Genomic DNA, 14,741 nt, shown 5'->3' on the forward strand with positions numbered 1-14,741 from the left:
AATATTACATAGTATTTATAAGAGGCCTCTTTTTTTCTTTTTTTTTTTTTTTTTTTTTTTTTTTTTCCATTTGTAAAGTCTTACGTTAGTGTCTTCAGGAGTGAAATAAAAGGGAAGATAAAAATTGAGTTGGCTTTTTTGTTTTTGGTCAACAAGTGGAAGTGTCTTGTTACCTACTCATTTCACTTAATACAAGAACTGGGCTGCCTTGTTTGGTTTTGAGCTCACCTGTCACAGCATATTTTCTACTAAGAGCAGAGTCTTGTGTTATGGAGTATTACTTACCCCGGTATTTTGTCTGAAAATGAACCTGCAAAGTCCAATTTTGCTAATATTTATTTTTGTCTTACAGTGTGGCTGAGACACAGACTTCCATATCATTCCTAAGAGGATCAAAGAACTCCTCAGGTATATCTTTTAAGCTTTCCTTCTGATGCTTTGTGTGTAGTATCTTGCAGGACTGTGAATTAAGTCTTGATCAGCCTGCTTCCATAGGAGAACTTTGCTCTGAAGATAAAAGCTTGCACTCAAAAACACTCAAACTAAAGTGGGAAGTGACACATACTCACATCATCTTGCATTGAATGCTTTGTTTCTTGACTCCTCCACATCCTCCTTCCCCTCCCACATGAACACTATTGTTCCACAGTCTCTGTAGAGCTCTAGGACAAATAATAATACAATCTATTTTTAATTTTAAAGATGGTTCTGAACTTAGTTGTATAAAGGTCTTTTTAGCACTTTATTTTGCCCTCTGTCACATTCACAGTCCTGCTGGAATCCACAATGAAATTTGACTTAAAGGCGCTGAACCCATGAGATAGTTCTGCTGATTGACAGTACAACCCCCAGTAGTGTGTTTTCTTGACTGTGTTCCCAGAGTCAAAAGTACGTGTCTCTGTCCTACAGAAGTGTCTTCGGAGCCAGGTGAGGATGAAGAACCTACTGAGGGAACCTTTGAGGGACACGTGGCTGCAGTGAATGCTATTCAGATTTTTGGGAATTTGTTGTATACCTGCTCAGCAGACAAAACAGTTTGTGCCTACAATCTCGTTGTAAGTAAGGTTGTGGGAGTGGTGTTACATTAATTGCAATCACAAGGTTGTCTTTTGTAATGCCTTACTGTGTAGTAAAAGAAGCAGCTGCTTTTTCAAGCCCCTAATTTATTTTATACTAATATACTTATTCTTTTCTCCAACCCCTTCTGCCTATGAGAGAGACAAGGGGAGATAGATTGCCACATGTATCCTGATTTTTTTTTAGCAGTCCTACCCTGTTCTGTTAGGTGCATATTCTGAGAGTTATTATAGACCTTTATGCTGACAGACTCTATGCTTTCCTTTTTAGAGCAGGAAGTGTGTGGCCATCTTTGAAGGACATACTTCAAAAGTGAACTGCCTTCTGGTCACTCAGACAAATGGGAAGAATGCTGCACTCTACACTGGCTCAAGTGACCACACTATCAATTGTTACGATATCAAGGTACTCAAAGTCTGTGTTGATTTATTTACATATGCTGTATTTTATGCAAGCCTTTCTTTACAAATACAAGTTTTAAAAACCTTTTAAACTCATATGATCTGGACATGAACACCAGTTCATACCTCTTTAGAGTAGAGCAGGGAAAAAAACCCTCACAAACGAAACAGCAAACCATTAACTGATTTACTACCCTAATCTTTTGACTAGCTTGTCATTAGAGTTTTTGCCAGAACAGCATGGCAGAATCTCAAATGTTGGGAACACCAAACTGCAGGATAGCTGTTTGGCTATGGATCTTACTTTTCTTCCTGTATTTTTAACTCATTGCTTATGGAAGGCACTGCTCTCTGCTGTGTCTTCAGAGCAGCCATAGAGAGAACAGGTATGTGAAAGAGCAGACTGAGGCTTCCTGAAGCTGGATATTTGAGGCTAAATGGTAAAAAGTCTTGCCCAACCTGTTACTTGAAGGACTAGAAAGCAAGTATCTGCTTCAGAAAGCAAACTGCCAGAGGTTTTAAACCTATGAGTTCCCTGTGGGGAACTTAATGGGGAATCCTCAACCACATAATAGATCATTTTCATATATGTGTGTGTGTGTATATATGTATGTATACAGTCAGTAGTCTGAATTTCTATACACATTAAAGGTTGTGACTAGAACAAAGTGTTTAGGTTTATAACTGGTTGTTGAACTACAGTCAAGCCTTAGAGATGGTCCTGATTAAAGTGAGGATCAAACTGCCATGTGACACCAGACTCTCAGATGTTATTCTCCAGTTCTATTGATTTAAAAAGTGAAAGTCATCATTCATTTCAGATTTTTTTCTTGAATTGTTTTTAGTTAATGAAAATCTTTAAGTACTTCTTTCCATTGCTAGACCAAAGAGTGCATGGAACAGTTTAAATTGGAAGATCGAGTGCTCTGTTTACACAGTAGATGGCGGATCCTTTATGCAGGTCTTGCAAATGGCACAGTGGTTACTTTCAGCATAAAGGTTAGTTTCTTTAAATATTGGCACTTAAAAGACTGTTGTGATGCTGTTCCTTTCCTCTGTGTTTCTTTACATTCTTTTTCTACAGTAGCAAATGTATTTGTAATGAACACATATCGATATAAATGGTCACTGTTGTCCCCTTTTTGTTGTTTTGTCCATGCATGTTTATTTTGTTCATGCATGAAGCCTGTCTCTTTGTTTACCTGCCTTTTAGGTGCTGTATTGTTATGTTTTTCCTTAAGGGTTTCTCCTGATCTACATAACATAAGGAGCTTTTTCTTTGATTTGGAAATTTAATTTTTAAGATGCAATTCTTACCACTGCTATTTTGTGTGTTACTAAACTGAAATCTGATGCTGTAACAAGCACAACACAAAAAGGACTCAATGCTCTAGTCAGTGTCATAGCAAAATTTCAATTCTTTCCATTTCTTTCTTCTCCCACCAGAATAATAAACAGGTTGATACCTTTGAATGCCATGGCCCTAGAGCAGTGAGCTGTTTAGCCACAGCTCAGGAAGGAGCACGCAAGTTGTTGGTAGTGGGCTCCTATGACTGCACCATCAGCGTGCGAGACGCGCGGAATGGGCTGCTTCTCAGAACCCTGGAAGGTCACAGCAAGACTATTCTCTGCATGAAGGCAAGTGTCTCTGGAAATACATATTGGACAAAGAATGCTTAAAATGATGAGCAGATAGTGATAGGAAATGGAGAATTTTTCTATTTTAAATTATAAAAACTGAGCAATTTGGTAGGGAAGTTGCTTCTGTTTGCCTGCCATATCTCATGTCCCCAGCTGCCACATCTATGTCTGTCTTCTGAACACTTGAGGAATAGTGATTCCATCACTTCCTTGGGCAGCCTGTTCCAATGCCTGATCATCCTTTCAGTGAAGAAACTTTTCCTAATACCCATTCTAGACTTCCCCTGGTGCAACTTGAGGCTGTTTCTCCTTGTCTTGTCACTTGTTAGGGGTTAGGAGCATAATTTATCTTACGTGAGCAGCATATAACTATGAAGCATGTCCAAAATTTCAGGAAACGTTGTGCTTTACTGTACATGTGCATAGCAGCATTCTGAATTCAGTTTGCTTGGTCCCTGATTTGCTGCTGATCTGTCCGTGAGAATAATCCACAGGTAGGATGAGTTAGCCTGTTGGGCTGCAAGTTAACAGCTGCTTATGTTAGTTGTGAAACATCAAAAATAATTGTAATACATCTTCTAGTTCTTATGTGAAGAACTCAGTGTCTGCTTTTTCCTTCATACTCTTGATTCTAAGGCTCTCAAATTTAGGAAATATTACAGTGCAACTTTAAACTGAACAGTGTCTTAATATTTTGCTTGCTCATTTCCGTATCTGTTACAAAATATAAAACTTTTTTTTTTCTTTTTGGTAAGGTTGTGAATGATCTGGTATTCAGTGGCTCCAGCGATCAGTCTGTCCATGCCCACAACATTCATGTAAGTCTGATATAGAATGATGGAATGAATTTTGCTACTAAGGCACTGAATTCCTATGCTATAAAGTCAGCATTTCCAGAATATTTGACTGACTGGTGGGGCAGGTTGCTTCCAGAAAAGGAAGTCTCGTGATTTTGTGATAATGACTATGTACTGTAGGTAACTCTGGAGGCATGAAGAGGCTACATAAACCTGCTGATTCTTGTCACATGATTTGCAATGCCTTTTTATCTGGCCATCTTGCTTTTGCAAATATAACTACAAATATGCTGATAATATGGAAAAGGTTCAAAGAAGAGCCATGTGAGATATTCTAGTGGGGAAAAAGTTTCTTTATAAGTGGAAGAACTTGAGGAACCCTGTGTCCCAAGCTAGATTGTTCAAAAGCATCATGAATGCTTTGTCTCTAGCTTACCATTCTCTCCCTCTTTTACACCATCTGCCCTTAGTCCTAGCAGAAACATTCATGTAGCTATGCAATAAATTAGATTAAGAAACTTATCAGAGGGAAGTTTTAGTTGACATAAAAAGAGTATATTTCTCTGTGTTTAGCTGAATTTGCTAACTGATCCTTGTGGATGCATAAATACTGCTAATACTAGTAGCATGGTACTAGTTTCAGGATGGGTGAGAATATGTAACTAATGATGGAGACAGAATCAATTAGTTTGGAAAAGACCTCTGAGATCACAGAGAACAGCCTGTGACCAAACACCACCATATCAGCTATACCATGGCATTGTCAGCATCCAACCTTTCCCTAAATGCTTCCAGGGACAATGACTTTAACATCTCCCAGGGCAGCCTGTTTGAAAATTTAATCACCCTTTTTGTGAAGAATTTCTTCCTAGTGTCCAACCTCCCTGGTGCAGCTTGAGGTTATTTCCTCTTGTCCTGTTGCTGGTTGCATGAGAGAAGGAGCTGACCCCTCTCTGGCCACATTCTCCTTTCAGGGAGTTGTAGAGAGTGATAAGGTTCCCCTGAGCCTCCTCCTCTCCAGGTTAAACAACCCCAGCTCCTTCAGCTGCTTCTCATTATACTTGTGCTCCAGACCCTTCACCAGCTCTTTTCCCTTCTTTGGACTCACTCCAGCACCTCAATGTCCTTCCTGAACTGAGGGGCCCAAAACTGCACAGTGCACTCGAGATGTGGCCTCACCAGTGCTCAGTGCAGGGGAAGAATTTCCCTGATCCTGCTGGCCACGCTATTCCTGGTACAGGAATACCATTGGCTTTTTGGCCACCTGGGCACACTGGTGGCTAATGTTCAGAAGCAGAAGAAGAGAAGAAAGAGAACTTTACACAGACCCATGCATTTCTATTGTACTGGAATGGCTCTGTGTTAGGATGGGCAAACAAAAGGATAAGTAGTATTTGATCATAATCTGTAAGTGCCTTCACAGGGAATAGAATCCTCATAAAGGGTGTTTCCATTTTTGAGTAGTGAGCATTGAAGCTAGCTACCCTATACATAGGGATTAAATAAAACCATTTTGTACTTTTATTTAAGAAAAAACAAACCAAATACCTTTTTACCTTTGCTCTTTCTTGATGCAGACTGGAGAGCTGGTACGGATCTATAAAGGCCATAACCATGCTGTAACAGTTGTGAACATTCTTGGAAAAGTCATGGTGACAGCATGTCTGGATAAATTTGTTCGTGTTTATGAACTACAGGTAAGAAAACAGGTGGTTACTAATGGCATTTATCTAATATGTGTTAATTAATCATTTTGAAGTCAAATAGAAGTCATCTTTGTACTTTCTGGTCTCTAGCCCATTTTTTTCCTGTCACTCAGTATATGTAGTTGTCTCACCTGTCAAAATACATGGGTTTTAAAGTATATAACCTAAAACATTTTTTAGAACCTGAGTTATTCCAAGAAAATGACAGCTCAAAAAGGTGGGAAAATGTTAGCTTTGTCTGCTGAAAGAAGAAGTACTTAGTTGGACAAAAAGAATCCCAGAAGCAATGTAAGCAAAAGTGAGCTTTCAAGGTGGCTATAAAGTTTGGAATCCACCATATCAGTTTAGTTGCTACCAAGGGAACTGCTCTTGGAAGTATTATCATTTACATGTCTGTGAAAATTGTCTCTTAAAAAATGTCATGCTATTAAATGTCTGTTTCTGTTTCTTTCAAGTCACACGACCGCTTGCAAGTCTATGGAGGCCACACAGATATGATCATGTGTATGACCATCCATAAGAGCATGGTAACTCTCTTCTTTTCGCTGTTCTTAAAGAGAAGGTTGTAATTCCCACAGGTGGATACAAGACAGTTTAATTTCTTCAGATAAAGAAATCAGCCTGCTGTATGGCTGCATTTCCAAGTTCTTCTCAGTCAAAAATTCAAGTGGCTATAACAGCTTTATATATATGTAATATTATTGTCTGGGGAAAAAATCACTGTTCAGCTTACTGCAGTCTTAAAACAATAGTTCTTCTTGCAGTTATGATTACAGTGAAGATACTAGAAATGGTAAAATACTTCTGGTTTTTCAAGTGTCAATCCTGTTTGACTTTTACTCAAGGGAATCTCTCGGATGCTGGAGAAAAACTTCACCCACAGCCAAACCTCTAGCAACCTTTGACAAAACATAAACAAAAGTGTGCAATTGATTCAAATGTACAGGTTTCTTCATTCGTCTGCCCTGCAAAATAAATTTCAGAAGCATTTCTGGATAAATATTTCTTAAAATAGTCTTTAAAAGAACTTATTTGCCTGCATGTCTAGGAATTTGTTTGCAAAGTTTCTTTGAGATTGTAAAATGAAAGGTATAGTAGTGATCTGTAATAAGAGTAAAGTTAAATCCAAAGGAACAGATTTCCTACTAATTGGAATACATTCTGCCCAAGCATCTCATCTCATGTGAGTCCAGCCTGAGGCTTGAACTGTGCCCCAGCAGTGCTCTGTTGTGGGCATTCTCAAATCAAAGAAGGGTGCAGATGAGTTTAGTGAAAGGATAGATGAGTGAAAGGATTTGCTTCAGTCTTTCTGAAATTCTGACGTTCTTCCACACACTTCCTCTCCATCCTTTTTTGATATACATATAACTGGTTAAGTCCTGGAAATGCGTTCAACTTGACATCTGCACCTACGTATTTTTTAACTTTAGTGGATAGCACTGTAATTTAAACTTTTCTGAACTGTTACACACAAGACACTATCAACAGTAGAGGTTATTGGAGCATGTTTTTGTGACCTATGAATGCAAATATTAAAAGAATTTGGTTATACCTATTTTTTATATGTAGAAACCTTGCATGCTGATATTTCGTTGTTTTTACTTACACTGAAGTCTCCTTCCAAATTTTACTTTTTTTTTCTTTTATTCTGATCTTGTTTATCCATAAATGTTTCTTTTACAGATCTACACTGGATGCTATGATGGCAGTGTCAGAGCTGTGAGGCTTAATCTAATGCAAAATTATCGATGCTGGGTAATTAGCAAATTGTTTTTAGCCTTCGTTATTGAATTTTCTGGGGGTGGTCTCTAGTCACTTAGTCTTGGGTACCTTGACCTTAGATTTGTCATAATTCTTCTTGGTTTGTTTTTTTTTTTTTTTTAAATGTTTCTATACTTTTAAAATATATATCACTTAGGTATATGTCACTAGTTTATTTTTTTTAATGTCTTTGCTCTGTGTATATATGTATCTATATATATATATGCCTTTGGGGCAAGTTGTTAGTGTTAATTACAGTTCTTTCTGGCAGTTTTTTGACATGTAACTGTTGAATACCAAAAACTTTGGCTGAGTGACATAGAAAAGCTGATTTATGCTAGTAAGTTTAATTAAATTCCAAATGACTTTGTCACAGGTAAGCTTAAATCTCCTAAAGGTTTAATTCCTTTTCCTGGTGATGGCCTAGGCTTCGCTAAAGGTAGGAAAAATTTCTGTAAAGCTGTAATTAAAGGAATAGAGACCGTGGAAAATGGAAATGTAATAAGAAAAAAAACTTAAAGGAGTGGGCAGGCATGCTTACAGTCTTGGAAGAATATTGTGAAGTCGCAGGAAGAAAAACGTTAGGAAAAATTGTATTTCTGTTGCTTATTCTGGTGTGTTTTTTTTCTCCCAGTGGCATGGATGTTCACTGATCTTTGGAGTTGTGGACCATCTGAAACAACACCTGCTAACTGACCACACAAATCCAAATTTTCAGACCCTGAAATGTCGTTGGAAGAACTGTGATGCTTTCTTTACTTCCAGGAAAGGTTCCAAGCAGGTATGTGGTTGAAATAACATGGTTGTATTTGGTAATAGAAGTACTTTATAGCACCACAATGGTGGGACTTGATCCTATTTCCCTTAAAAAGGGTTACATTTTTCCAGCCTTGGCAGCCTTAACTGCATGTGGTTACAGTCATCCAAGGCTAACAGGATTCAGTTCAGCCTGTAGCAGATGAACAGTGCAGCTATGGTAATTTAAATGGTCAATTTAAAACAGTTTGATCCTAAGCTATTACATGGAAATGATAGAATTCGTAAAATATTAAAGAAATACTACTCAAGATATTAGGAAGTTTTTGAAGGAAAAATGTCTTTATAAGGTGAACAGACATCTGCCTTGAAAACAGGTTTTTATCCTTTTAATTTTTATCCATTGCTAGCTCTTTCATTGTTATTTATTTTTCACATGAGATTGTTAGCAAAACCAATCTTTAAATAAGTAGTGCCTAAACTTCTAGATAAAATTTACCCCAGAAGGGGAAAAAAATTAAGGCATAAGAATTGGATGAAGTAATGTGGAAGGGATTGGGGGGGTGGGTGTAAGGAGGTCAGTTACCTATAGACTGATTGGTAAAATCTACATTTTATCCCTGGCAATATAAACTGCCATCCTTTTAATGCTTTCCAACCTATGGGAAGGATGGAGGTTTCTTCAAAAATTAATGAACAGTAGATTCCTTTATTTCTCTTTTAAGTGCTGGCTTTGGATATGCATGTGTTTATTTAATTTGCTCTTCTAATCAAAAAGGAAACTGGTTTTTATTTGCCTTTAATGCTGTGATATGTGAAACACTTTATATATGTGATTTAATAGCTTGACAATGATAATAGTTAACTTTTAAGAAGCTTTAAGCCAAACAAATGCATGTTATCTAAAATGTCACTTTCACTGATGCTTCTAGAATATTTTGCAGTTTTTGTGTGGTTTTTTTTTTTTTGATGATCATAATGATTTTTTTTTAATTGACTTCTCTGGTTCTTTTCTAGGATGCTGTAGGACACATTGAAAGACATGCTGAGGATGACAGCAGGATTGACTCATGAAGCTTTTCACCTCCCACATTGGGAAGTAATTTTGTATGTCAGAAGTATTCCAAATAACATCAGTTTCTTACTCCAGTCTTTCCTCTTTCTTTTCCCACTTGGAATGCAAAAACTGAGTGGGGCTGAAATGCATTGCTATGGAGATTGCAGGTTGTGTTGCACTCTGCAAAGTGATAAGAAATAAGAAAGAGGTAATAAGAAATATTATCTCCAGAAATAAGGCTGGTAATTAAGACTTAGCCCAAGTTTTTGCAAGTTTTTAATTCATTGGTGGACAAGAATATTCCTTCCTTTTGTCTGCCTTGTTTCTTTGTTGTTTGTCTTTTTTCAGGTGGTTTAATTTGTTTTTTTTTTTAAGAAGCATAGTCTTTGGGAAGCCCAAAGGGGTGTTGAAAACTTATAATAGGTGCTGCTGTTTGCAAACTCAGCTTGAATCCTGTTATGTGTCTAAGACGTCTGGTTTTGTTGTATCCAGTTTTATAGCTGATTTTAATAAAATTCTGCCAACCAGAATATCACAAATTCTAACAATGTAACCTGAATATCCAGTGTATGTTTTTACTTTCTTCATAAAAAGAAAAGTTATTTTATGGGGACTGGAATAAACTAGTTTTTTAATGTTAATTGTAACTTATTTTTTATTCCTTGTGTAAAAATTGCTATAACTGGCACAATATATACAGTGATAGATACCATACCTCTTGAGGTATTTTGTTTATTTTGAGGAAAGTGGTTATTTCTTGAGCGAGAAGCCAGTAGCAGCAAAACAGCCAGAACAGTGGCTCTACTTACAGGCTTTGCAATCTTAGTCTTTTTCATATAGGTCCTAATGTATGGGAAAGAAGTACGTGGTATTTATTTTTCTTTTTGTTAAAGAGCAGTGTAAGCACCACTGCTGTCTTGATAAAACACCATAATTGGATTGCTGATTTTATGTAATCTTAGTGACTGAGCTTTGCAGTCCCCTACTCTCTAGGCATAGCAAACCAAGAAAAAAGCAAAGGCACTGTGTGTCTGAGTAGTGTTTTACACTACTACTTTGGTAGTGTTTTGTTTCTGTTGTGAACTGGCTTAATTGGCTTGGGCTATATGAAGTTCACAAAAACTCAAAGAATGGAGCAGGATTTTAAAGTCTAAAATTCTCAAGCAGAAGCTGAGGATATGAAATGCCTATCACATGTATAAGTCTTATTTCTCCTAATGCTCAGAAAGTACCACAGAGAGGCCAGTGCAGAAGGGAAGACTGTTTCAACTTGTCAGGGTTCCCCTGCAAGTGTCCCCCTGATGGGATGGCTTCACCTTGTGAAGTTCAGTGAAATGCCCTTCTGGCACTTGCCATCCTCTCTCCCTTAATGAATGACACTAATGTAACAAAGAACCCTCTTAACATTGAGACTAATCTAGCAAGGAGCTTTGTGTTCACTTTTGCCTAGCTTGCTGCTCAGGATAAAATAAGCAGAGATTTTCCTAAGGTGTAAGTGAAGGTGAAGACAGTGAACCCAGTGCTTTTCAAAAAAACCTGAGTGGACTTCTAGTGGGTATTTTTTTCACAACCACTTTCAGACTTGTCAACCATAGACCAAATAAGTTTTATAGACTCATTCTTTGACTGTAAAGAAGCCTTTTAGGCCAAGAAGGTGAATGATTCAGGAAATCCCATGGATATTCCACTGCCATCAAATTAAGGAACTTCAGGGCCTTCTCTGGAGCACACTGGTTTTGTATTATCTTAGCAGACAAGCAGAATTGCTCTGACACTGATGAATATTTTTTGTGAGACAGGAGTAAAATATGAATGAGGTGCAGTAGCATCCTACTTCAAAGACATGGGAATCTCGGAGATTCCAGTGCTTTTGTGGTGATTGATTTTGTTTGTTTACTTTTTATTAAGCTGTTTGTGGATAGCAGAAAGCCCCAATATGTGGCTCAGACCTCAGGCTGTTCTGAGGGTGTTGTTTTGGTTTTTGGGGGATGTGTGTTTGTGGTTTTGGTGTTGGGCTTTTTTAGTCTTTTTTTCTGTGGGCTGTGGATGAAGCAATTCAATAGAGAATCAAGTTTGGAGAAGTCTTTAAGCGGTGTAGATGTTTTATGAGGGACAGTGTAATGCTCTGAAGTATGAGAGCATTTATTTGGGTTTTTTCATGACCTAAAAGCAGAAGACTGCATAATACTTAAACCATTTCCAAAGGTGTTGATATTCAGGAGTTCTTCTGGGCATTTTTTGAACCACAATGAGGGAGCATATAAGTGTGGCATAAACAGGGTGGGTGTCCTAAGCTGTCCTTCATGGACTGTGCTGCAAGTGAAGGTGTGGAGCTGTGTCTGGAGGACAAGCCTGTGGGGCAATAGCGGCATTCTGAAAAATGTGTGTGAGAGTGGATTTTGTTACTTCTCCCTTGTGATTCTTTACATTCTTTCAGCTGTTTTCAGAAACATATAAAGATTTTTTTCACTAGATGTTGCAATAAACAGAGTTATTATTTTATTTGCATTCCCATTTTCTTTTTGGGTTTATATTTTCTGGTTGGTGGAAGCAGTCTTTTTTTTTTTGTGTGGTTCATGTTTCCTTAACTATCTTGAAAACAATCCTCCTGAAAATCTGGGCTTCTGAAGTCCAGCTTTAGCAGTGGTGTCTTTTGCTACTTTGTTGGTCATTTCAGGTACCTTGTAAGAATCCTAAAATGGCTAAGAGGTGAGAAAATAGTAGAGCTGCATGAGTTGAAAATTTTGATTCATAGATCAGAAACAATTTTTTAAAATCCTCAGGAGTTCAGAGGAAATGCAGTACTGTTTTGTCATGAGGATATCTTTAAAGGAGTTGCTATAAAGTTGTGCAGCTGTGGAAATTCCCCAGCTTTTCTGGAGTTCTGTGGAGAGGTTTCCTATTTGTTCAGCTGGAATTTGGTGCAGATGTCACAACTGGCCATTTACTTCTTCTGGAGGCAATTGCAGAAGAGAGATGCCAAACTAGTCTTTGTTTGTTGGTATTCATTCATGAATTGGTATTCATTAAAGATCCTCTGTGGTCTTGCAACTTAGGGTTTTGACTCCTGATATACTTCTAGTTGAAGAATGTAGTAACTTTGGGAAGGAGGGCTGTTTGTGACATTTAACACAGTAATATTTGCATGAAAAGCAGTACCGTACATCTGAAGCCACTTGCAAGACTATTTTATTTTTGATTTTGGTTTGTTTTTTTTAAGCAAGTAAAAAGTTGTGGGTGGAAGAGTGAGTAGAGTGAGGATTTATTTTGTGGTTAGCTGTGGATTTTTTTATTAGTCAAGTGTTTAAAGCAAGTTCTGGACTTGCTGTATGGCTAATTACATATGGCAGCCCTTTAGGGGCCTTTTGGGATTGGTCTAGATTAGTTTCTCCTTTCTCCTTCAAATTTCAGAGAAAGAACAGCTGTCTGGCAGTGCAAAGCACTCTGGCCTAATGCTGCTGCTTCTGTATGTGGAAGGGGATGGAGGGAAAACTTCTGCATCTCTTGGTACAAAGATGCATTAAATATCCAGGCTTCTGCTTACATTGTGTCACTTACATGTGAATTACAGACTTTAAACATATTACCAGCACATAAGTTGGCTTCTGCAAAATAGCAGGAGCTTGGCTGTGTGGAGTGTTTGAAGTCGTGCAGTTCTTAATGCACATTTTCAAACAGTACAATCAAACAGTACAATCAGCTGGATCAAGGTAAATGATAACTGCAAACTTGCAATAAATGGCAGGGGAAATGTTTTTGTTGAAAAAATACTTTTCCCTGAAAGCTGAATTAAAACAGAGGTACAGGTGAATCTTGGTTTTCAGGTTTGTATGGTACTATAATTCAAACAGTCTAAGTTGTCCAGAGTTGCAGAATATGTGAGGAAGGATAAGGAAATTATTTCAGCTACTGTTTGTAAAATAACTAATCCTCAAGGAGCAAACTGTGTAGGTATATATTCTGTTATATGTGCCTGCCAGCTTCTCAGATTTCATTTTGCTGTAATGTTAAACAGTCTTTTGAAAGAATGGAAGTGGAATAAAACAACTTGATTGAATACTTAGTAATTTAAGCTGTGTAGAACATGTGCACAGATTGATCATTGTTTTGTTCTCTCACTGTGGTACAAAGCTGTGAGTGTAATAATGAAACTTTACATGGCAAAAGAAGAAATAAAAAAAAAATAAAGTTCTTTATATTGTTATGGTTTGTCTGTTTCTCCTTTGTTTTAAATAGAATGATTTTCACAGGATTTGGCAGAACATGACTTTGTTCTGGATTTTTTTCCTGTTCTGTGAGTGGTGGATAAAATCAGACAGGCCACTTTGAAGCTCCAGCACTGGCAGGAATGTTACAGGTGTGCAGGAAACCTTAGACCTAGTCATTTGGTAAAGAAATGAAACTGTCCACCCAACTGATGCCTCCAAGCTGATGTGCTGCCTGTTTTGCTTCATGCCCATTGCAAGGGAAGTTCTCTAGAGCTTGTTGGTAGTTCACTCACCAGAACTGTAAGGACCAGTTTTGAGTTGCCAATTAAAAATCCTGATTTTGATCTTTTGACTGATAGGTTTTGTCTCTGAACATCCCAACTAAGAGCGTCTTTGCTATACTTGTATGGAAAATAATAGCTTTGTGGAGGTAAGGCATGGCTGAAAGCTAGGGCTCCAAGCATTGCAGTCATCCTAACATTTATTTGGATTAAAAAACCAGTTGAATTAAGAAGAATAGCTTAAGATAAATTATAGGATTTTCTTCTCCCAAAGTTACAGCGCAAGACAACGAAGAACTTTATAGTCAAAAGGTTTTCTGCTTCTTAGTGACCTTTCAGTTAAATGTACTACTCACTGGAATAACTTTCAGTGGATGCTACAATTTGTTTTTAAATTTTTACTTCACATTAATGGATTGCTTTGCTACTTTTTGCCTCTAGACAACTAAGTAAAAGGTTCTCCTGACAAAGTCTGCTCTTCCTTGCATGTTTTGTTTGCCCTTCCATTTTTTATATTGTACTTGTGAAAACCTGTCATCCTTTAAGCTGGTAGCAAGGGAACCTCTCAAGTGCTTTTTTCTATTTTTAATATATTCAAGGAGAAAACTGGCAAATATTTGAGATATTAGGCTAATTTCACACTTGCCATATGCTTCAAAAGCTCATGTATATTCAGGAGAATGATGGTGGAAGAGTGCTCAATGTTTCATCTTCATCTGTTCTTTCAGAATAAGACCAAAAACCCTAGGCCAAAATCCAGTAGATTTTATTTTTGGTTCCATTAAACTAAATTGTACTGTCCATTGGAATAATATTCCAAAAGTGGTCATGATGACATAGATTCTGCTACGAGTCACCTCTTGCAATAAAGAAATGCATGCTAGTGTTGGGAAATAGGACCTGAGGTGGGGGAAATACATGTGTGTAGATATATAAATTTGTATGTATTACAGGTTGTCTGCCTGAAATGGTAAATAAGTTTCTCAGTATTATCGGGAATGCAGTTGCAATGAAAAACACTTAAAATGTCCACATTTGTAATCAGGATGGGTACTA

The 14,741-nt window shown here is 37.5% G+C and overlaps 1 protein-coding gene across 4 annotated transcripts in view; it reads left to right on the top strand.

Moving 5' to 3' along the window:
• Positions 1–13,400, top strand: part of ZNF106 (zinc finger protein 106) — a 41,323-nt gene extending 27,923 nt beyond the window's left edge. For all 4 annotated transcript variants that reach the window (XM_041460108.1, XM_041460110.1, XM_041460109.1 and 1 more), the window contains 11 exons: positions 353–408; positions 910–1,055; positions 1,348–1,482; positions 2,361–2,477; positions 2,925–3,116; positions 3,875–3,937; positions 5,494–5,613; positions 6,078–6,149; positions 7,306–7,377; positions 8,018–8,164; positions 9,157–13,400. In XM_041460108.1, the coding sequence (XP_041316042.1) occupies positions 353–408; positions 910–1,055; positions 1,348–1,482; positions 2,361–2,477; positions 2,925–3,116; positions 3,875–3,937; positions 5,494–5,613; positions 6,078–6,149; positions 7,306–7,377; positions 8,018–8,164; positions 9,157–9,213 (1,177 nt within the window). In that variant the 3' untranslated portion in view covers positions 9,214–13,400. The remainder of the gene's footprint in view (positions 1–352; positions 409–909; positions 1,056–1,347; positions 1,483–2,360; positions 2,478–2,924; positions 3,117–3,874; positions 3,938–5,493; positions 5,614–6,077; positions 6,150–7,305; positions 7,378–8,017; positions 8,165–9,156) is intronic.
• Positions 13,401–14,741: the final 1,341 nt, after the last annotated feature.

The sequence above is a fragment of the Pyrgilauda ruficollis genome, unplaced genomic scaffold (genome assembly GCF_017590135.1).
Source record: "Pyrgilauda ruficollis isolate IOZ18807 unplaced genomic scaffold, ASM1759013v1 scaffold14, whole genome shotgun sequence".
In the NCBI taxonomy this organism is placed as follows: Eukaryota; Metazoa; Chordata; class Aves; order Passeriformes; family Passeridae; genus Pyrgilauda; species Pyrgilauda ruficollis.